The sequence below is a fragment of the Pelodiscus sinensis genome, chromosome 8 (assembly GCF_049634645.1).
Source record: "Pelodiscus sinensis isolate JC-2024 chromosome 8, ASM4963464v1, whole genome shotgun sequence".
Lineage (NCBI taxonomy): Eukaryota > Metazoa > Chordata > Testudines > Trionychidae > Pelodiscus > Pelodiscus sinensis.
The window spans coordinates 31,568,839-31,592,596 of record NC_134718.1 but is presented as its reverse complement, the minus strand read 5'-3'; the positions used below and the strand labels follow the sequence as shown (position 1 = coordinate 31,592,596).

At 45.2% G+C, this 23,758-nt stretch overlaps 1 protein-coding gene across 1 annotated transcript in view; it reads right to left on the bottom strand.

Moving 5' to 3' along the window:
* Positions 1-23,758, bottom strand: part of LOC102444059 (microsomal triglyceride transfer protein-like) — a 33,063-nt gene that overhangs the window by 3,379 nt on the left and 5,926 nt on the right. Inside the window, exons 2-16 of the mRNA XM_006122788.3 lie at positions 22,333-22,514; positions 21,279-21,422; positions 18,954-19,061; positions 18,367-18,483; positions 12,577-12,716; positions 11,507-11,660; positions 9,503-9,660; positions 8,433-8,601; positions 7,898-8,005; positions 7,566-7,778; positions 6,407-6,621; positions 4,551-4,648; positions 3,026-3,147; positions 911-1,138; positions 429-553 (exon numbers count right to left, since the gene is read on the bottom strand). Coding sequence (XP_006122850.3) covers positions 429-553; positions 911-1,138; positions 3,026-3,147; positions 4,551-4,648; positions 6,407-6,621; positions 7,566-7,778; positions 7,898-8,005; positions 8,433-8,601; positions 9,503-9,660; positions 11,507-11,660; positions 12,577-12,716; positions 18,367-18,483; positions 18,954-19,061; positions 21,279-21,422; positions 22,333-22,514 — 2,281 coding nt within the window. The remainder of the gene's footprint in view (positions 1-428; positions 554-910; positions 1,139-3,025; positions 3,148-4,550; positions 4,649-6,406; positions 6,622-7,565; positions 7,779-7,897; positions 8,006-8,432; positions 8,602-9,502; positions 9,661-11,506; positions 11,661-12,576; positions 12,717-18,366; positions 18,484-18,953; positions 19,062-21,278; positions 21,423-22,332; positions 22,515-23,758) is intronic.

Here is a 23,758-nt window from a genome sequence, read left to right as displayed (position 1 = left end):
GGCGATTTAAATAATCGCCGCTTCATTTACATCAAAATGCCCACCACGCTGTGCCGATCAGCTGTTTGGCGGCACAGCGAGGCAGTCTGGACGCGCCGTGGTTGACAATGGAAGCCTTTGTCGACCACTCCAGTATGCCTCATGAAATGAGGTTTACCGGAGCAGTTGACAAACGCTTCCCTTGTCAACCGCAGCGCGTCCAGACTGCCCCGCTGTGCCGCCAAACAGCTGATCGGCACAACGCGGTGGGCATTTTGATGTAAATGAAGCGGCAATTATTTAAATCGCCGCTTCATTTTCCTATGTCTAGTAAACTCATCTACATGGCTCCGTTGACGGAGCCATGTAGTCTAGACATACCCTAGGTGCCAAATCCCTAAGTCTCCAACCAGAGTGTTCAGAGACTAAATAAGTTTTCTCTCATTTACCTTGTTTTGATGCTGGTTCTTGATTCTTGCTCCCATATATTCATATCAATGGTTGCAGAAATATCTAATCCAAGTGCCCCCTGAAGTTTAACCACGGTTTGCAGCCCCGACTGAAGTGGAATTGCCTGAAGAATAGGAAAAAAAGTATTTCTTTAGGTTTGAGAAGCACCTTTCTTGATCATAGATGTTCATCCAAAAATGCTCAACAGCTGCTGGCCAGTGGGGACACTGACTGTGCTGAGCTCCCACGCCGGGTGGCCTGGGCAAGGGAAGGCAGGATGGAAGCCAGGTGAGGAATCCACTTCTCAGAACCAACTCAGCCAATACGTCACATCCTTTGATCAAGGACACTCTTGGCTAGATTTGACACGCACATGAGTATCGGGCATGAGCAACTGATTGCAAGCTGGATATTCACTGAGCTGCAGTATACCATGGTGCCCGTTCACAGGCAGCTTGGATGCACACCATATGACCATTACCTGCTCATGATCCATCAGCAGGACATTCCCTTTCACCACGCTGGTTGGCTCTCCGCTGCTTAAGAGGACCTTGGCCATTAAATCTGCATAACCTCGGAAGAAAACAATTGGCCGTAACTGGACATCGAAGAAAATGGCGGACATCCCAGCCATCAGCTCCTGTTCCTCTTCTCCTTCAGTGCCACTCTCTCCCAGCACAGCATCCAACCCCTGGGCTTCAAGAGAGACCTAAAATACATAAGTGGAGAAAATGTGCTGCACAGGGCGAGGCTTTCTCCAGGGTTGATTTTCACTACTTCCATTGGGGAAAGCTGGATAAAAACACCCCCCTGCCTTTTGAGGGTAACTCAATTGATGTGCTGATAGAAACACTTGCATTGGGAGTAGTTAGTTTTACATCCGTGTACTACTGATTCAAGTAACAGCTGCCCATGGGCCTACTGAATGGGAAGGTGATTGCATTTAAAGCCTAGTGAGCCTGGTACAAGACTGGCCTGTCTCTCGAGCAGTCATTTACAGCCAAGCAAAGTGATTGCTAAATACTATTGATCTGATTCGGTATCATTTTACACCATTTTGGACAAGTGCAAATAATACAGGTGTCATAGCAGGGGAGAATTGGGTTCTAGTATTTTATATTGTTTCTCTGAAGGATGTTAATTAAAGTAGAGAGGAGGGATGTCCACTGGTTAGGATACCAGCTGGGGACTTGGGTGACACGGTAAAGTGTCCTGCTCTGTCACAGTGATCTTGGGCATGTCCCTGAGTGCTTTGTGCCTCAGTACCCCATCTGTAAAATGGGAAGAATAGTAGCTACCTACTTCACATGGGTGTTGTGGGATAAATATATTAAAGATGATCAGATGCTTTGGTACTACAGTGATGGTGGGCATGTAAGTACAATAAATAGATAAAAATAAAAATTTCATTTATAATTAAGCCTACAGAGTGATTAGCACCATAGAAATCTTACTCTATGTCTACACTCGCGGTTTCTTGTGCGAGAAATATGCAAATGAGGCTAAGCACGGAATATCGCTGAGCCTCATTTGCATATCTAATGAGCCACCATTTTTGCATAAGAGGCTCTTGCGCCCAAAGCAGCTGTCTACACTGCCCCTTCTTGCGCAATGCTGTTATTCCTGAAATTAATCAGCATAATGGCATTGCACAAGAGGGGTTTTTTTGAGCACGAAGGGGCAGTATAGACAGCTGCTTCAGGTACAAGAGCCCGCAAAAATGGCGGCTCATTAGGTATGCAAATGAGGCTCGGCAATATTCCACGCTTAGCCTCATTTGCATATTTCTCCTGCAAGAAGCCACGAGTGTAGACATAGCCTTAGAGGGGTTTCAGATCCACAGAAATCTTAGGGGGGGGGAGGGGCAGATCTCTTTGCACTGTGTAAAGTGTGGATCAGACCATGATGTAAAATTGTCTCTTACTAAAGCATGAGCATGCGAGCAAATTTCTCATAATATGGGGGCACTCAGTAGCTTCCAGATTTCACCCAAGCTCAGGGTGACCTACTAATGTTAAAACTCCAATTGACTTTAGGGCCAGGAGTTCACTCAGTCTTTGCAATAGTAAATTTACAAACATCATTATTTATAACAGCAGTGTCTCTGCTCCAGTCTTTTTGAAGATGCCATGGGCTAGATCCTCAGCTGGCATAAATAGGTGCAACTTCATCAAAGTCAATGGAATGAAGTTGATTTACAACAGGTGAAGATATGGGCCCATATATCCATAGATGGAAGATGAAAAAAAAGTTGTTGTGTGGGACGTTTAGCCAAGTTGAGAAAATGTCAGTAGAGATACTCTTAAAATGTCAAACAGCAGGTTTGTCCTGGTTCCTACTTCAGAACAGTGAATAACACAGATAACAGCTAAGGCATTAAGCTTTCCATGTGTGACTAGATGCAGCTGATGTTCTGGAGGCTTCAGAATATATACATGAACTTAAATACTAGGAACCACCAGGTCTACAAGGAACGTGAGAGAGGAGATATTGAATGTGCTGGCATGATGCGGGAATTCCAAGTTCCTGCATGTGTATCTGCTGCTCAGGCATTTTAAAAGTGTTTCACCCTTGGGGACAAAAGCTAATAGCAGACCTGAGCTGCCTGAAGCTGGTGGCCATGGCTTTGTAGTAAGAAACCAGAGACGCTCTTCCTCAGGAGACCACTCTCAGTGAATAGCAGCTCCAGACTGAAAGTGGACAGCATGTCCTCGGTGACTGAAAGACAGAAAGAGGCACCAGCAAGGGGAGTTGTACAGCAGCCAGCACTATTTTAAAATATCCCACTACTGGCTAAAAGAGGAGGGACACACTGAAATTATCTGAATGGACAATAAAGAGCTTGGAGGCCTCCCATGTAATGTAATGGGAAGGTTTGAAAATGTTGGCATTGGAATTGCAGAGAAGACCAGTGTGGCCTTCTGTGTTCAAAGTGTCAAATTAGTGAAGAGCTCTGAGGAGGGTGCAGGGAAATTACCTTGCTATATAACTTGGTGGGTTCCTGGAAAAATCAGAGATGTGTCTGTAGACTTTTACTAACCTTATTCAGATCACATCACTAGAATTCAATAGCTTCCAGGCTATGGTAGATGAATAACACCATCCCACACATAATCAATTAACAATCTGACCTAGGAGCTGAAATAAGAGGGATGCTGCAGATCTACCAGAAGAGTCAGAGGGCAGGGGAAGCAGGGATTATCCCCTGGTGTGGATCCCTCCCAGCAGAAAGGCTGTGGGTGTTCCAAATGGGAAGAGGTGGGGTGCAACTCTAGCTGGAAGGGCTCGGTGTGTATGTGTGTGTCCTGGCAGACAGAGAGAAGAGGACTCACAAGGAGCCCAGGTGTGGTGGAAGACACTGGAGTATGACATGGAAATATTTCCAGCAGAGACTGGTGTGGGGGATGGCCTGCTGGGAAGAATGGGGCGTTAAGGACTATATGCCCTGCGTGTGGTAGGGGTGTTGTTTAAGTAAGAGAACCTGATATAGAGTTACTGGAGTCTCTAAAAGGGGAAACTGAGGCAGGTTTATTTGGCAAGCTGTGGCTGTCCCAGAAGGGTGCTCCAGGTGGGGCTGTCCTTTGACAAGTAGTAGGTCAAAAACAGGTGTGTCTGGGTGATGGGAACAGGAGGAAGTGTTGAGGTTGAACAACAGCCTCCACACAAACCTATCAGCCAGATGCAGAGTGGCACTGATAGGCTTTGTAAGGAATCAAGAACAATGGCTCTGCCAGTGTGTGTCCATGTCTGACTGCTTCTGTGCCTCACTTCATAAAGGAGTCCTTGTGCTCTATATATGGAGAGCCGCTTTAGGATTGGGATGGCCCTACCACAACAGTTACTTTCCCTCCCATATCTTTCCATCTCCTTTCCTTTCCATTGCTCTTAAACTACACACAAATACAGGGAGTGGAGAAATAGCCAGTGTGCTTAGACATCTGAGAACACATACAGAGGACTCTCTGCACCTCATGTAAAATTTGGGACTGTCAGACAAGTTAAAGATCCCTTGTAACTCCCAGGACCCTTTGACAATGGATTCCAAAAGTAGGCTCTGCCTACAGGTCCTTTCACATAGCCTTTTGAGATGAGCTTAAACATAATTTTGTCCATGTTGTCACCTGCCAATGGTCCCAAGAAAGAAGAGGAACTGCCCAGTTTGGAGAGGTAGTTGTAATTATTGATGTGTGGATCTTTCAGAATTTCTTTCATTGCTTTCCTAGGAGAAAAAAAAGTAGGAAAAGGCGTGTATGTGTGGGACAGAAAAAGAGGAAAATCTAGTGTCTGAATCTAAAGCAACTCAGAAAAGACAGCTGCTTTTTTGGAAGGTTTTATAGACAAGGCAGGAGATATGCACTTAATTATACATAGTATAAAGGACACACTAAGAACAGCTTAAATGGCATGAAAATAGCTATACTTAAACACACTCCTTTATAATCTCTCTCTTCTTTTGTATCGCATTAGGGAGGGAGAAAATAGCTTAGTAATATCCCATATGGCATGGGCAACTATTAATGACATGTATAAGTTTGAGCCTTCATAGTGGTTATAATTAGTGGCTCTGCAGCACAAGAAGAACAGAAGAACAAAAGAACATGGAGCATGACAGAAGAAGAAAATGAGGGTGAGACAGTAGAGCAGAGTGGAATTATGAAGTGGTATAAAAACCTTCCCTAGCTCAGGGTTTCCTGGGTCTGAGTGTAGTTATGTTCCTACAAGAAGAGAAAGTGATGTGCTAGTGCTGGATGAAGTATTCACACAGGCCAATCTTCTTCTATTATTGAATTATCTGCAAACTTTTTTAATGAATTAGTCTGTTACTCAGAATGATTTAAGTACTGGTTTCTGCCAACATATCCTGGCCTGTGAATTGCTTACAAATGACTTATCCCGAGTACTGCTTTGATTAACAGTTCTCTCCAATTTACTATTCAAGGGTGTAATAGTAATGCAGGTGACTGTGGTATTGTTTCTTTCCTGACTGGATGCTTTCAGGATGGCTACGCGAACACTCCTGTGAATAGCTGTTCACTGGAGCATTACAACACTTTCCCTTTCTGCATATATCTTTGTGAATGAAAAGCTGCTTGTTATAAATGTTTGCAGAAAATAAATGAAGAGATTGTGAATACCTTTGCACTGGATTCACTTTTTTACCCGAATAAATGTATTCAAATACATTGGTGTGATATATCATGGATTCTAAGTCTAGAAGGGATTGCTGCAAAAATCTGACCTGAGCTCCTGTATATCACAGGACACAGAGCTCCCCACAAATAATTTAACATAATCATTCAATCTTGATTATAAAAATGCTCCTGAGGGAGAATCCACCCCCCTCCCGTTCCTTAAATTTACATCTTATTTCTAGTTTGAATTTGTTCTGCTTCAAACTTCAGCCACTGGATCTTACTATCCTTTGTCTGCTAAATTTAAAAAGCCCATTACCAAATATCAGTTACCCATGTACGTGCTTACAATCTGTGATCGAGTTACCCTGTAACCTTCTCTTTTGTTAAGCCAAATAGACTGAGTTCCTTCACTCTACCACTATTTGCCTAGCTCAATAACTTTTGCATTTCAGTCAGCTGTTGATTTGTTGATTTTCTTTTTGAGAATCTGGAGAGTCTGATATCATTGCTCATATGTCTTGCAAACCTGGGGTTTGGCTTCCAAACACCTCTATGTTTTACACTGTCATTTTGGGGTTCCATATAATATTGTTTACTGCTTTCAACTGGCCATCACACAAGGAATAACACTGGACTGAGGCAACAAAGCTGGGAACGTAAATCAATTTAGTTTGCTTAAAGGAAAAAATAACAAAAAAGATTAACAGATGACCATGAAGAGAGAGAATGGTGAGGAGAAGGAAAAATGGGAAAAAGAAGGTGATGGAGTGACTCTAGAGGACAAAGGAAAAAAGGAATTTGGGTCTGAGTGACACTTAGTACTTTCCGGTCTCCATACTAACCAGGCTGGGTGATGGTAAGAATGTAAACTGGTCTGGATTTTCGAAAGTAAAAATGTTGACATTTCTGCTTCCAGCTGTCTGGTGGCCAGCAAGATATTGGTGAGGTCCATGGGCAAAGGCTCATTGTCCAACAGAATTCCAGCAGCAGCCAGTCGACAGGTTTTTTCATAGTTTCTGTTTGTCTGATGGAAAATCCTCCTCATTGCCTTTTTCACCTAATATTAGGATATCATTATAATTTTACTCCTCACCATTCCAACACCACAAATACCATAATTGCATGTCACGCTACAATTTCATGTTACATTTTGCATGTTAGATTTTGGGCTTTGAACAGGTGGTCTCCTACTGTTTACAACTCCAAAAAAAAAATCAGAAGTATAGTCATCACCAGTGCTCTGCAGGGCCACTTCATGTTCTTAGTGTAGAAGAAGGGAGGTATGGCCTGGAGAATGCTGCCTCTAAAAGAAAGGTTGAGACCTCTAGAGATTAGAAAGATATGCTGAGATGTAGGCTATGGATAGACTGCATGCTTCTTTCAGAAGAGATCTCCCGAAAAAACTTCTTCCGAAAGAATGCGTCCACACTGCCAAAGTGCATCAAAAAAGGGATCTGCTTTTCTGAAAGATAGCATCCATTCAGTCTGGACGCTATCTCGCATGTAAACTGTGATTACTATGGGCGGAATGGCCACCATGGCCATTCTGAAAAAACTCTGTAGTGTAGACATACCCACATGTCAGATTTAAAACGAGTAACCATATATCACTTCCTACTGACTTAGGTTTTGGAGATGGCTAATGCCTATGAGCCACAAAGGTTCCAATTTCAGCTGCAGTAATATGCAGAACAAGTTTCAGCAAGTCCAGTCATCACATAGAGACTCTGCTATTTGGATAAATCTGTACTAGCATCTAAGCGTACACACCACTTATTCCTTCCAGGTTCAGGACAGAGGGACTTCTGGGAATAGCAGGTAAAGCTTAAGGAAGGATTTTCTCCCAGATGCACAAGCTGGAGATGTCTGGTAGTTATCAAGAGACTAGGTGAGAATTATATCCCAGGTACTTCCTGGGACACAGACACCTGGGCTGTTTCATGGAAGGCTGCTTTAAAAGAATAAGGAAAAGGTCTGATTCTAAGTAGGCTCATTCCATACCTCAGTAGTGATGTGCTGAGAGGAGAACCTTTGTAGGGCAGATACTGCTGTACCTGAGACTGCAGCAGACCCTTCCTCTGCATAATGCAGGAGGGTAGGAATGGTTTCAGGGAGCAGGGCATTCTGCAGGGACAACAGGTAAATGATTATCTCAGAGTTGTCCTCGGTCTCTCTTAATCTTCTCAGAACAGTTTCCATGCCAAGTCCTACTTCCTGTTTATTTGGAGGAGAGAGAAACAGAAGAGGGTGAAAAAGGAGCATGACACAATTTTCAAGATGCCATGGGATAAAAGGGGAGGTCTAAAAAGAATAACTGGAGTCAGGAAACCTACCTGCAATCCACACAGCTTCATCCGGCACAACTTGCCAGCTAGTGAGCCAATGACAATTATCCCTGTTTCCCAGATGGCAGGGTCTAACTCCTTTCCATTCAGCTTATCCTGGGAGAGCGGGTGTAAAAAATTAAGGCAGGACAAGTGGGAAGAGAGAGAGAGAATATGTTTTAGTTATTACCCCACACGGTTTATTGAGCGAATCTCTCCAGTCTTACTCTGACCTGCCTTAGAGGTGGCAATTCATGGCCTAGTCCCACAATATGCTGGTTTCCATAGCAGGCAATTAAGTTTTACTGACTGCAGCTCACTGATATAAAGCCATGCTACACATTTCCTCAGAATGTTTATTCCCATTTCAGGTATGCACACACAATGCTTAAGTTGGCATTTCATCATTCTCCTTTGCAAGAGCATTATCCTGCTCCACTGAAGTCACTGGGAGTTTTCCAATTAACTTAATCAGAGCAGGATGAAGCCCAAATCCAGTAGCCGGATTACCAAAGAGCAGAAGGGGAGAGAGGAAATGACTTACTAGCACCAGGTGCAGAAGTTCTTTTGAGGGCCGAGGAGAGAAGGCTGCAGCATAGAGAAACTGCTCCAGCAGGGGCGCTTGCTTTTTGTTGCTAAAATCTAGAAATTCAGAGAGCGCCGCCAAGGAAGCTGTTGACTGGGCAGCCACTGCAGCATCAATGAAGAAGAGACTGGAATGAGAGGAGAAAATGGATTATGAGCACTATGTACAACTGAAGATGGGGAGATGGGACCAGATCCTTCACTGGTGTAAACTGGTATAGATCCATTAAAATCAAATGAACCCACACTGATATACCAGCCGAGAATATGATCTCTTTTCCCTGTTTCCCCTGATTCTACATAAGGAAGTAAATTCAGACTTCCACTGATGTCAGTGAAACTGCACCCACAGACATCAGGACTAATTTTGGCCCAGAAGCTTTTAAAAAGTGTGCTGGGTAATTCCAGCTCGCTGTCCAGTCTACCTAGTTAAACACCCGCAGCAGCTTCAGTTGGATACATTATAAACATGAATAACAAGCTGCCTTTCCTAGAGAAGCTTTCCTCCATGGGTGAGCTAATTTGCAGCAGCTGATGAAGTGGAACCATATATGTAATCACATGTAGATTTCACCTACCACTGAAATGCAACCACCTCTTGGGTGGAAGGCAGCAGCCTTTAAAAGCACACACTAACACCACACAACAGTTCAGGATAGGAAGTGGAAAATGACATTGTCCTGGAATTACTGAATGGGATATGTAGAGCAGGGCGTTTATATGGGGCACGTGATTCTGAAAGATTCACTAGAGCATTTACACTAAAAATGTGCTGAATGTGCATCAAAGACATCCTAGTGGCTTATGGTGCCTTGGAAGCCGAGGCCACATCCTTAAAACAAATGGTCCTTGATCTTCAGACTGGTCATTTGAGATGATGGGAATGACAATATGCCCTTTTCATATCTTCCTGAATGAAATGTAGTTAATGCTTAAAAATGAGTCCAGAAACTGCCCACTGCACAGGTGTCAGTAGGAAAAGCTGCAGCCTTTTCTGGAAGGATAGTCACTGCGGCGGGATTTACTTACACCATCTTCTCCGGAGCTTTCCTCAGCAGCTGGAGGACATCCCTCTTCTTGGCATCCCGCAGAACATGGATGAACCTGTGGAACCACCATGTTGTTGACGACTTGGAGACATCCATTTTGACTCTCTTATTACCAAAAGTCTTCAAATAGCTTTTGAGCTGAAAACAAACACTCATCATATCAATCACGGCAATTGTACATAGGTGCCACAGCAAGGGACAAAATGGACGCAGTATATACACAGGGATTATTTCACCTATCACTGAAAAGCGGCCATCTCTGGGATGGACACTGGCAGCCTTTGTACAGTTTGCAGCAACATAAGATCCACATATTCAGGACTGGTAACAAGAGTGCCCCAGCACTGCATGGGGAATTTTGGAAGGTAGAATATTATGGTCCAGCTGGAATTTGGCCAGAGCTAATAAAAAGTTCCATGAGATGCTTAATGGCCATTGACAATCCGTCTCAAGCAGCAAATGGTTCATCATTTCCTCTTCCCCTGGCAATATCAGAGTGGGGTTCTGATTAAACAGTGACTCAGAGGGAGGAGTACTACCTACTGCATCAACAGCAATTCTTCCTTCTGCAGTGTCTTGTACTGACCCTGTCCAACCCCACTTGTATTACGTGGGCTGACAACTTCAAAGTGGTGGGGCTCCAGGCTACTAAGTACTTTTGGGGCTCTTGTACATTTCAAAGGCTGAGGCGCCGCAGGGAACATGGAGCTAGCAAGGGAGTCCCTGCTGCTAGTAGGGCTCTTGCTACAGCTCAAAGGCAGAGGCGCCCTTATAGACTATATAGTCAGAGGAAATCCCATCGACTATTTGATTAGTTAATTAATCTAAATTTAACAACCCAACCTCTGACCAGTCAGTAAGTGAGTTCATAATAGAGAAAAGGGCTGGTTTTGCCTTTGGAGCAACCTGACATAAGACTGAAAAGTTTGTGGCTAAGATCAATGACTCCATCCATAAAATTACAAAGCCAAAGAAAATGCATTTAAATGAGCTGGTGTACAAAACATGTGTTGCAGTGTAGACATGAGAGGGAAACTTGTGCTGTACAGTGACAGTTTAATAGCTGTGGCTGGAACAGTGAGAGACTGGAATGCTATCATGAGTCTGACCACTTTAATAAGGCAACTTGTACAAGGCATGGTCCAGTGGATAGTGCACTGGATTGGGTGTCAGAAGATGTGGATTCCGATCCTGACTCTGCTACTACACTGCTGTGACCTTGAGCAACTCTCTTCACATTCCTGCTTCCCCTCCCATACTTGTCTGTTTCAGCTGTAAGCTGTTGGAGCAGAGGCTGGCTCTCACTATCCTTTTTATGGGGCTCAGCACTGCTATAATAGAAATAATGTTTAACAATCCTTTGTATAACAAGTAGTCCTGTGGTACCTTCATCTGATAAAGTGGGTTTTACCCATTAAAGCTTATGATTCTATATATTTGTTAAGTTTCTAAGGTGCCACAAGACTACTCGTTTTTAAAATTACAGACTAACATGGCTACACCTCTGAATCTTTGGTATGAAACTTTCAGTAAATGGTTCTTTCCATCTGTGATGCCTACTGTTTGGGTGCTATTAAAGAACCCATTGCACTTCCAAAAACAACAGCATGTAGCCCCAGTATCCTAGGCCACATTTCCTTTCTCAGTTCACTAGTTTTAATGTCTATGGCTCTGTGTGTTATTACAAAGTACTTTATCCAGACTCCATGGCTTTACTCAGAGAGCCCTTTACGTCAGTGCTGCAGATGAACAATAACATTTTGAAACTGTATCTGGAGCTTTGGGGACTCTGCATAGCACTATAATCAGATGGGGAACAATGGAAAATGGTAAGAATACCTGACATACAGTAAGTATTTCATGTGCCTACTTGGCGCTGTCTGGAGCAAGTTTCTGTTTTTCTCCCCGTGGGTACACTAGAAAAAGCATCTTTACACTAGACTTTAGAAAGAAAATTCTTCTGCAAGTGTTTGGAGCTACTCACCGATGGGCACCGCATGCAGGTTCTCCTGAAAGGCTGGCTAATTATGCTTATGGGATGGTGCTTTTCCAGTATGCCAGCCAGAGCTTCCTGAAGGCTTTGTCCAGGAGTCTCTGCAGGACCAGGCATTGAAGAAGACAGAAGTTCAAGCTTCTGTCTAGTGAGAGAAAAGAGGCTCTTGAGAAGGGTTTCATCTTTTAACCTTCCCTTTGTTCTGGGGCTGGTTAGGACATGTACTGGTATGAGTATGGTGTAGCTTATGGTGAAGTGACATGGACCCAGTGGTAAATGAAGGGGATTTAGTATTGCAGATGGGGCAAGGGAAAAATGAAGAGGCAGGTAGCTAATTTTGGGTGTGTTTGTACTTCTGTAGACTGAACTGGGATTATCTGGGAGACTGATGAACTAGAACCGTCCTGTGAAGATGAAAAACAGAATGCAGACAGGTCTCCCTGGTGGCAGGGTGGCCTAGTGGTTAAGTCCTGGAATTAGCTGGCAGAAAAGGGTTGCAGAACCCTGATGCTGGTGCCCCAGCCTAGAAGCTCTGGCCCAGTATATGAGAAAAGTCCTTCAGTTTGGGGCGTGGCCCCAGAGTCCAGATTTTCCCCTTAGCTGGGTTCTAGCAGGTTTCCCCCTTTGTCCCAGGGGCAGAGTCGGAGGCTTATTTTCTCCTGTGACTGGCCAAGTGGACCGGTTTTGGTTTCTGCCCTGCAGACAGCAGAACCACACTCCTGTCTCCTTGCTGGTCAGCCCCTAACTGAGCCAGGCTCTTTCCTTTTATTCTCCCTGCAGGCTTGGCATTGGCTACAGGTAAAGCGGGGTTAGCTGAGCCAAAAGGCTTTATTTACCCCCTGTGATGCCAGGCCCTCCTCTCTTCACTCCCTCCCACGGAACATATAAGTCCTCCTACTGGAACAATTATGTCCAGTGAGCTTAGTTGGTATCTCACACCGTCTCCCCACAACCCACATACAAGGGTGTCACACTTGCACAAGAGGAGAATCTCTCCGTGCTACCGAATCTGGTAGGCAGACATTGATCCCATTCCTGCCTGGAACCAGCACATCGCTAACCTGGAAATGATCTTGGTGCCAATGGAGGACTTCAAGGCTGGCGAGACCAGGTGGCTTTCCTCTGAGAGCACTGACTGGATGAGACTTCCTTGTACAGAATACAAGCTTTTGCTGGTGGCTTGCCACAGAACTCTGAAGATCTGTAACCAAATTGAACAAACACATGAACTTTCCCCCACTCTAGTCCCCTCTTCTCCTTCCAGTGTCCCTCCGTCCCTTCCCCATTTTGTTTCTAATCGTTGTGCTTATGCATTTGATAGTCTGACCTTTGAGCCTAGTGGATGAAAGAACCACCTTCTCCTAGAACCACAACACACTTTGACCATGTCATCTGAAGAATGACTCCGGTCATCTGAAGAAATGGGCTGTGCCCGAGAAACCTCGTGATACCATCTACATGTTTTGTTAGTCTATAAAGTGCTACCAGATCATTTGTCGTTTTGACCATGTTGTCAGTTTCTAGTCAGTAGGGAAGGTGCCTAGCACTGAACTAATAAGAAATGTGCTTGTGGGGCTTGAGGTGCATGGCTAGAGCAATGTGAGATCTAGGACTACGATGGCAGGGTGCTGCATTGTATATAGAGGCATTATTGCAGGGGTAGGGAACTAAGACCCGGGGGCCATATGCGGCTCTGGATCTGGCCCCTGAGGCTCAGGACTCCCCCCAGCATTGAGGACCAGCCTCCCCACCATCCCACCATGGGGTTAGTGCACACACAATCTACTATCCTGAGCTCCACTAGGCTCTGGTGTGCTAGGAGAATGTGTAGAGTGTCTTTCTCCTTCTCAGTAGAGGGTCACATCAGTGATGGCTTGTTTGGGTTGTGATTTTTTGTTTGTTTGTTTTTCTTTTCACTTGTGTGGGGCCCCCAACTGATTTTTCTATGGGTCAAAAGGTTCCCCACACCTGCTTTCTTGTATGGACTCCAGGACTATGATGACAGAGCATACTGCAACTTGAGGCTGAAGTGCAATAACAGTACTAGGAGGCGGTTCAGCACTGGCATAGCAGAGGGGACAGCAGATCACAAGCAAAGTACAGAGACAGAATAATTTAGGAACCCGCAGCAGGCATACCAGTGATTGTTGCAGGTTAAGACTGGTGTCTATTTGTTAAATTGAGCTGGGATCTAGTAGCACTCTATGAAAGTCTGCTTCAAGTTATAACTGAGGTGCACGGAAGAGCTGTGAGGTGGCACATCCTTGGAATAGCTGGTCACAGTGGGGAAGGCTGGCTGAGTGGTAGAAGGGCAGGACTAGGACACTAAGGGTACGTCTAAACTACATGGCTCCGTCGACGGAGCCATGTAGATTTGTTTTTTTGGCAAAGGCAAATGAAGCCGTGATTTAAATGATCGCGGCTTCATTTAAATTTACATGGCTGCTGCGCTGAGCCGACAAACAGTTGATCAGCTGTTTGTCGGCTCAGCGCGCTAGTCTGGACGCTCCCCTGCCGACATCAAAGCCCTTTGTCGGCAGCCCCGGTAAACCTCATCCCACGAGGAATAATGGGGCTGCCGACAAAGGGCTGTGATGTTGGCAGGGGAGCGTCCAGACTAGCGCGCTGAGCTGACAAACAGCTGATCAGCTGTTTGTCGGCTCAGCGCGGCAGCCATGTAAATTTAAAAGAAGCCGCGATCATTTAAATCGCGGCTTCATTTGCCTTTGCCTATCTGTCTAATCTACATGGCTCCATCGATGGAGCCATGTAGTCTAGACACAGCCTTAGAGACACTTTATCTGAGAGCTCAAGTGCATTGGAATAATTCTGTAGGAAGGGAATCAGAGACTGGAACAGTCAAATTCAGTTCCTGCACTGTGGGCTGGCAGAGCCATCTTCACCAACCTTGGGGGCTGCAAATCAAGGTTGTTCTCGCACTTCTACTTTCATGAACAGCAGAGTCATCTTAGACAAAGCTGATAGTTACTCTTAGGGCATTCTCTGGGTATTAGTAGGATCTGGCTAATCCCTTTGCTTCTACTAGATACATGACTCCCGCGTACATGACTCCCACAAGCAATTTTCTGTAAGTGGAACAACAGGCTGTAAGAGGAACATCCAGCTGCATGGGAGGAAAGGGTCTTCTAAGACACATCTGGTACCACATTCAGCTCCAGAGCACTAGAGAGATGTTCTCTGTCACGTTCCCAGGCCATGGCTGAGATTAGCATGGAGGAACAGTAACACCTAGTGGAAGGTTCAGTGTATTACAAGTTGTCATTGCCAAAGGTTTAGCTAAAAGAAAATTAGTGACACTTTCTCATGGTGAAAATAGCTGAAAGGGATTTTGGACTATAGGGGGAAAAATTACGCTCTGGTGTCAACCAGCCTCTACTCACTCATGTATAGCACAAGACTGTACAATCAGTGATCTAGGAAAAGGACCTGAATGTGGGTTTTGATACATAATTGTGCTTAGTGGTTTTGAGCTATGGGCAAACATCCCAGGGACTATATTGAGCTCACCAAATACATTTCACTTTTGTCTTACTCCATATTTGAGCCCTGATCTCCAGAGATGAACAACAAAGTACTTTAACACAGTGCCTCTCTTATGCTTTGGGTGGCTTGGCTATTCCTTTTAGCCATCAAGAGACACATAGTGCTCTTTGCAGTCACTAGCTAAACAAATGGGAAATGAATGCCTTGCAAAGCAATACAAATGGATTCTGTATGGCATTCCATCAGCCTCTGTTGACAGCATTACAGATCTGACTGTCTACTTGTCTGTCTTCAGCTCTCTTTCTAGGTAACTCCCTACTTCCTTTGTTTCATATCACACTTCTGCTCACTGAGGGTTCATCTAGACTAAAACTTCACTGTGTTCAGGGAACGCCTGTGCTCTTCTGCTTTTTTGTTTGCAGAAGTTCAAACACTCTCTTTCGGAAGCCCTGCCTTCCTCATTCCACGAGGAAGAAGGGCTCTTCTGAACGAGGGGGATTTTCCGAAATTTGGCCCAGTGTAAATGGGCCAAATTTCAGAAAAGCCTCTTCCAAAAAAAAAAAAATCGGAACAAGCTATGAAACGTGCGCTTTGCATGTCGCGTAGCTTTTTCTGAAAGAAAAAAACTGAAGTGTAGACCTAGCCAAACATTCAGACAATCTTGATAAATATCCTCATGCCAACCCTCAACATCCTTACAATTAAGGGATAGATACCCAGAAAAGGGAGAATTGTGGTTTAAGGAATTAGAATTGATGCTATAACATCTTTTATAAACGGTGCATAAATATATTCCTAATACATGGTGGCTACATCTAGACTGGCATGATTTTCCACAAATGCTTTTAATGGAAAAGTTTTTCCGTTAAAAGCATTTTCAGAAAAGAGTGTCTAGATTGGCACGAACACTTTTCTGCAAAAGCACTTTTTGCGTAAAAGCGTCCGTGCCAATCTAGACGCAGTTTTGCGCAAGAAAGCCCTGATCGCCATTTTCGCGATCGGGGCTTTTTTTATGTCTACACTGGCCCTCTTAAGCAAAAGCATTTGCACAAGAGGGTTTTTGCCCGAACGGGAGCAGCACAGTATTTCCGCAAGAACACTGACAATCTTACATGAGATCATCAGTGTTCTAGAGGAAATTCAAGCAGGCAGTGTAGACAGCTGGCAAGTTTTTCTGCAAGGAAATACTTTCCAGTCTAGACACAGCCAGTGAGTATGTCTAGACTATGTGGTTCTGTCAACGGAGCCATGTAAACTAGTTTACCCGACATAGTCAATGAAGCGGGGATTTAAATAATCCCCACTTCATTAAAATAAAAATGGCCACCGCACTGTGCAGACAATCAGCTGATCCGGCAGAGCGTGGCAGTCTAGATGCGGATTGGTCAACAGGGGAAGCCTTTGTCAACCGCTCTTGTAAACCTTATTTCATGAGGCATAAGGGAGCGGTCGACAAAGGCTTCCCTTATTGACCGATCTGCGTCTAGACTGCCGCGCAGTGCCGAATCAGCTGATTGTTGGCACAACACGGTGGCCATTTTTATTTTAATGAAGCGGGGATTATTTAAATCCCTGCTTCATTGACTATGTTGGGTAAACTAGTTTACATGGCTCCGTTGACGGATCCATGTAGTCTAGACATACCCAGTGTGACCAAATCATATTAAAGTGGCAATGTGAGGGGATCTTCTGTGGATATAGAAAAGCCTTATTCTGTAGCAATGTCAGTCCAACAATAACGCCCTGCCCACAGGTGTCCTGTGAAAAAGTTAAGGCCAGAGAGGGAAAACCTCCAGGGTTAGTGTACTTGTTCGCAAGGCCATTCTCCAAGTCAAAAAGGGAGAAACAGCAGAAATAATCAAAAGTGAATCCAGGCCAAAAATGTTGGCTCCTTTGCTGAGCTGCACAGTGACCCAGTGTGAAATTCTTCCCCCCATCCCTCCAAGAAATGATACACTTGCTGGACTTCACCATCACCTCTCTGCTGCCCTACGCTTCCTTCACAGACCTCTGAGAACTTCAGATGCTATCTGAACACCTAGATCATTATCTGGAGGATTTTTTATGAATGGGGGAGTCACAGAGGAAGAACAGAGCTGCAGGAAACAGCTAGGTTTGCTTTGTGATGTTTGTACGAGACACAGTGACTCCGGTGAATTATAAGAATAGTAGCTATGCTCTGCATCTGTAGATTTCAAAGCACTCTACAAACGTGGGTCAGTATCATTAGCATTATTTCACACGTGGAAGACACTGGGTCCTGATCCTGATCAGAATTTCCATTCACTCAATGGGAATTATTAGATATCACACACACATACACCCCCCTGGCAAACACAACACACACACACACACACACACACACCCCTGGCAAATCTGTGTCCTCATAAATTTGGCCCTCTCTGGTCCATTATTTTCTCTGGGAAAATGTGCCATGTTTACATGTAAATGGCCTTTCCTGTATAAATATTCCTGTTAGGTCACACAAAGTGCAGTCCTTGCCAGTGCATATTTATAGTGTACAATTCACTCTTGGTATAGGCAGGTGTAAAGTCACTAACACCAGTAGAACCATGCCTAATTTTATCAGGTCTGATTTAGGAATGTAAGAGGTTAGCCAGTTACTCAATAAGCATAATTGGCCAGCTTAACTGGTAACTGGTTAACCTGCCCTGCCAGAGCAGTCTCCCACCTGCAGCATGGGCCTGGCCGGCAGGCCCCTGTTTACAGTGCAGTGAGCCATAACAACCCTGTGGCTGCAGCACAAAGTGGCAGAGCAGCCCCCAACCTGTGGCGCGGGCCTGGCTGGTAGAACCCCAGCCATGGTGTGGCGGACCTGAGTAACCTCCCACCCATGGCCCAATGGTTAACTGGTTAAAAGACATAATTTTAATCATTTAACCAGTTAACTATTTGAATGGGTTTTTACACCCGTAGTCTGAATGCCTGAAAAATTCCAGTGGAGCTTCTGCCACTTCCATTGTCACACTGTTGCACAATCCAATTGAATTTCAATGTTAGCAAACATTTCTGGATACCCAGTCTCCTTTGCTCCTTTTGCTTAGGACAATCATTTCTTCTGATTCTGCTTTAATTCTTCAGTAGCCAACAAAACTTGGGCAGAAGCAAACCTAAGAGCTTCAGAAGTGAGCTCTTCTTACTTTTCAAAACTTTCTGTAAGCCCCTGCATGAAATGATCAGAGTGCACTGAGACAGTTTACTCTAAGAACTCCCTGGAGTTACTGACTCTATGGAAAGATCTGGAGAAGACTGCAGTATGTTTAAATGGAGGGTCACTAGGGCAGGAGCTTTCTAACCCATCACCATCAATGTAGGAATGGACTTACTTTGTTCACAGAGGTGAATCCAAACTTTGGCCTTGTACAGCTGTGCAGATCTTTTGTCTTTACAATGGAGTCCTTAGAAACATCATATGAGACTTGACAGCTCCCAGAAACATCCTCCTAAAGCCAAACAAATATGAGAAATTGTGTCATGAAATTATAGTGTTTGAGTAGAACTTGTGGCAAAACAAACTACAGTTCACTGTACATAAATGGTGCAATCTAATTGAAACACGTTATGTAGAACATTTGCACAGAGACAGGGCCATATTTTAAAAATAAGGCCCCAAAACCACACACCTATCACAGCTAGCATAGTTACTGAAATAGAGTGTATAAAATTAGACAATTGCACACCCAAATAAATGTTTGACATTTAAATCATAGCATGTAAACACAAAAAAAGGCATGAATATATTAATGGAAATTCTGAAAAACATTATTGTAAGAGGCATTAATTGGCACAGGCATAATAGAAGAATGGGTTTGGAGAAGGAAAACCCTCTCACTCCAGAAATGGCTTTAGTAATGCACTAATATTAGGTTTCTAAACTATTTTTCTTGAAAACAGAACTATATTCTGTACCTACCTCAGTTGCTGTCCCAGAATGCAGCTGGAATTGGAGGAGACTAATGAGACCTCGTTTCAGATCCAAGACCAGGGGCCTTCCTCCTCCATCTCCAAAGATGCCTTCAACCTAGAAGGAGACATTTATGATGTGTGGGGGAGAATCCCTGATACTACTGAGAAAGGGGTAAGAACTCAGCATGAAGATATAGAGGCTACGTCTAGACTGCAAGCCTCTTTCAAAAAAGAGCATCTAGACAACAAGAAGATTTTTCAAAAAAAGCGGCTTGCTTTTTCGAAAGAGAGTCTGGATGCTCTCTTTCAAAAAAACCCCCTATTTTCATGTAATAGTGCTTTTTTTTGAAAGATGACTTTCGAAAAAAGGCGTTATTCCTTGTAGAATGAGGTTTCCCGCCGTCGACAAAACTGCCAAGTTCTTTACTGGCGACAGAACGTGGTGGTAGTCTAGACGCAGGTAAATTTTTTTGAAAAAAGGCCACTTTTTTCGAAAAAATCCTGTAGTCTAGACACACCCAGAGATGGCATGGTGATGAACATGATAATGAGAGAATTCCCCTCTCCCCAGGCTCTCAGAAGGTGAGGGGGCAGTAAGGAGAACTTAAAGGTGGGACTTCATGGGAAATGAGAAAAACATTCATTATCCTATCACTGCACTAATACTAGGCGACAATTTCACTGCTAATACTCTTCTACCTAAAATATTGCCCTAGTGCCACTACTGTTGACCCAGACTGCTCAAGCCTATTGAGTTGAACAGAACTACCACACCTGGAGCCAGCAGTTTTGAAAGGCTTCAGATGAAAACTGATATCCCTGACTAGCACAGGTTTAATTTCACAATAAATGTATGGCCGGGGAATCTTTTATAAAAGAGAGGCCTCCCCTCTTTGCACACACCACAAAGCAGTGTCAGTTCTACCTGGGGTACCTGGAATACTGCTCTGCTGTGAGCACTGACAAAAGAAATCAAAGTAACATTAATTTGTCCTTATTCTATGAGACAGTCACAACTGTTAATAGTAAATGTAGGACCAGTGCAGGAACAGTTACCGTAGACCACCACAATGTGTAATGATCGACAGAGTAGCAATCGTAGGACTTGAGAAGTGTGTCTGTACTTCCCTACAAGTCACAGTAGAGATGAGACGGTATGGCAGGGGTGGGCAAAAGGGCCTCTGTGGGCCGGATCCGGCCTGCCAAGCAAGCTGATCCAGCCCACAGAGGCTCTGGCGCTCCACCCACCCCCAAGCCCTCATTGGCCTGGGGTGGGGGGAAGCCACACACTCCTTGCTGGATAGGGGCAGGGTGGGAGGAGACTTTGCATGCTCCCCCACCCCCCAAGCCAATCAGGGCTTGGGGGCGGGGGGAGTGTGTGAAGTCTCCTCCCACCCTGCAAGGGGCTCAGCACTTAAAGTCAACCACCAGCTGCTGCTCAGCTAGTGGTTGACTCTAAGTGTGGTGCTCCCTTGCAGGGCGGGGCCAGGGAGTGAGAGACTTCATGTGCTCCCCCTCCCCAGGCCCTGATTGACCTGTGGGCAGCAGGGGGGAACACGTGAAGTCTCCTCCCACCATCAGGGGAATGGGTACCTAGAGGGAATTGCCAGCTGTTCAGAACAGCTGGAAGTTCCCTCTGGGGGGACAAAGACTTTGTGCACTCCCCTAACCCCAGACCAATCAGGTGGAGAAGCACGGAAGTGTCCTGGCCTCGCCCCTTCCTCCTGAGGCCATGCCCCTTCCAGGGCGGCCCAGCGCCACTTCAAACATTTCTGAAGTGGCCCCCCAGTCAAAAATTATTGCCCACCCCGGCCGTATGAGTAGGGCAGGTGTAAGAATTCTTTCAAGAGTTTGTTCAAGAATTTTCTTCAGTAATGAGCTTATATGTAGCAATGACTAATACTCTTCTACCTCTAATTTGCGCACTCCTTCTACCACTGCTGTTTGGGACATCCACCTTTGATTTCTCTAGTCTAGTCTAGTCTAGTCTAGTGCCCATAGTACCTTCCCCACCATAATACTGGAGTGCCTTCCACTAGTGCACAAAGTGAAGTGACTAAGTGTCTGGGCTGACAGGTGTTCAGACTCTGGGTAGGACACTTATTCCCAGAAAGGGAATGCTGCCTGCAACTCAGCAGTCCTTCCCACTAGCCCGTTACCCAACAGCTGTGATAGCAGCTGAGTGGTCCAAGGCCAGAAGGGGGGGGGGCTATCATGTAGAAAACGGAGAGCGGCAAAAATGTAAAGTAGGGAAAATGAGGGACTCCTCAGGACTCAAATAGAGATGTGAGGGGCTGTCTGTGTGTCTGAGCGTGGGGTACTATCAACACACCTTCCCATTGTTCCAGTGGAGAAAAACTGGCAGCTGAAGCTCCGCGTTGTCCTCTTTGCCCAGCACAATCATGGTGGATGGATTTCCAGTCAGATTCTGACTCTTCTCATGTTCTGAATCATGGTAGGCTTTTAGGTCTTGGAGCTAAAACCGTAAAAGGCAGATGGAAGCTATGAGGGTGCGGTTCACAGAGCATGTGTGTGTCCCAGTGCTCAGCAATTCTGGCCTTTTGACTGGAGGAAAACCAGAACGTTCATTTTTAACATCTCTCTGACTCTTCACAGACCCTGCTTTTGTCAGAAACAGAAGGGCTGTGTCTACATTGGCACCCCTTTCCGGAAAAGGGATTGCAAATTCCGCGAGGGATTTAAATATCCCCTGCGGCATTTGCATTTACATGGCTGCCGCTTTTTTCCGGCTTGGGGATAGGCCGGAGAAAAGCGCCAGTCTAGACGTGATTCTCTGGAAAATAAGCCCTTTTCCGGAGGATCTCTTATTCCTACTTTCACCTGTTTACTTTCAAGTAGGAATAAGAGATCCTCCGGAAAAGGGCTTATTTTCCAGAGAATCACGTCTAGACTGGCGCTTTTCTCTGGCTTATCCCCAAGCCGGAAAAAAGCGGCAGCCATGTAAATGCAAATGCCGCGGGGGATATTTAAATCCCCTGTGGAATTTGCAATTCCGAAGTCTACATTAGCATCCCTTTTCCAGAAAGGGGTGCCAATGTAGACACAGCCTAGATGTACGGGACTGAGTGTTTCCCATGCCCATCGGCTGAAGTTAGCTTTCTGCATGTTTACTCGGTGAAGGAACTCTCAGGCAAGCCCTAACTCTGGCCTTAAATTGGCTTATTCATGTTTGGGTAAGGACAAGCCACTGGTCAGTTTCTCCACAGTCAGCATGCCCGAATAAAAACTTCATGGGAGGAAACTGTTTGCTGTTGGAGCACAAAATGATCCAGCAGCAGCAACTCTCCCACTTCAGTTCAAAGGAAAGCTTCATTTTCAAAGGAAAATCTATTTTCAGACCTGCAGGGGACAATACCATCACATACCTGTATCTGGAGAAGCTGCTGCCCTGCATGATTTCTCCAGAGCAGGTGCACCTGAACCAAAGCTTCAGCCCGCATCCAACTTCCTCGCAAGGACAACCTTGAGACATAATCTAGCTGCACTTGCAGTGAGTAGTGGTATTGATACAGGATTCCAGGCTGGAAAGATGGTGTCTCCAAGTTCCCTAAGAAAGGAGACCAGAACTCAAGTCACCCATAAGCTTTCACTCCTCACTACACGTGATTGACTTGGATTCAAATTTATCTCAGCATATAGGTAAAGTGTCCTATTGACCTTAATGGGTTTTGTAGCAGAACCTGTCTGAGATAAACACATATTTTCTTACTCTGCTTGCTCCTGCTGCTAAGGCCTGCGTTGGTAGAAAGAACTTCCTCTTATCCTGCCTATAGTAACTCCTATTCCTGGGCCCTTCGGGATACTAGTACAGGGGTACTAGTAGGAGTAAAGATTAAAAAGGACTTGGAACATACCATTATATTTGACTGGGCTTCCTGAGAGCTTGTGTCTGAGCTTTTCTTTTCCCTAGTCAGTGCCAATTTTCAATGGAAATAAAATGTAATCTGGTGAATCTGGTAGCTAAATAACAGACTCACCTTACACCAGTGGTCCCCAAACTTTCGGGGCTGCCAAGCATCCGGGGGTAGGGCCACTCATGCGCTGGGTGTCCAGGGGCAGGGCCACTCATGTGCCGGGCATCCGGGGGCGGGGCAGCCCATGCTTCGCGTGCCTGGGGGCAGGGCTGCCCATGCGCCATATGTCCGGGGCTGGCACCATGCATGTGCTGCGTGCACGGGGCAGGCGCTGCCCATGCGCCACGCACCCAGGGCCGACACGGCACATGTGCCACGCGCCTAGAGGCGGGGCCAGCCCAGATCATTTGGCGGGAGCACATAAATGCCCCAGTGGGCGCCATGGCACCTGCGGGCACCACGTTGGGGACCACCGCCCTACTCAGATGATAGATGTTTCCAAGACTAAGAGCCTTTAGGTGGTACTTTGCAGAAATTGCCAGTGATTTATGACCTTGTGAGAGTTTTAGCCCAGCAATAGATCTTGTACCATGATTTCAAATTTAAAAAGAAAAAAATCTGGCTAAATACGAAGAAATGCTTCCCGGTCACAAGCTCTGTAGCCTGCGGTGTAATCTCCCAACTGGTGGAACTGCCATCCAGGCATATTTAAAATCAGACTTCACAAAGAATTTAAAACACTGTACAAATAAGAGGGTAACCCAGTACTGGCAAGTGGATGGGCCAGGTTGCTTAAAAGACCTTTTCTATTTCTAATGTCTAGGACAATACTGACAATGTGCATTTCCAGATGAAGTTCGTAGTGTGACACCAGGGATGAATCTGCTCCCATGTCTGACAATTTTGGATTTCTCTCTGTCCAACTCCACTGTCACTG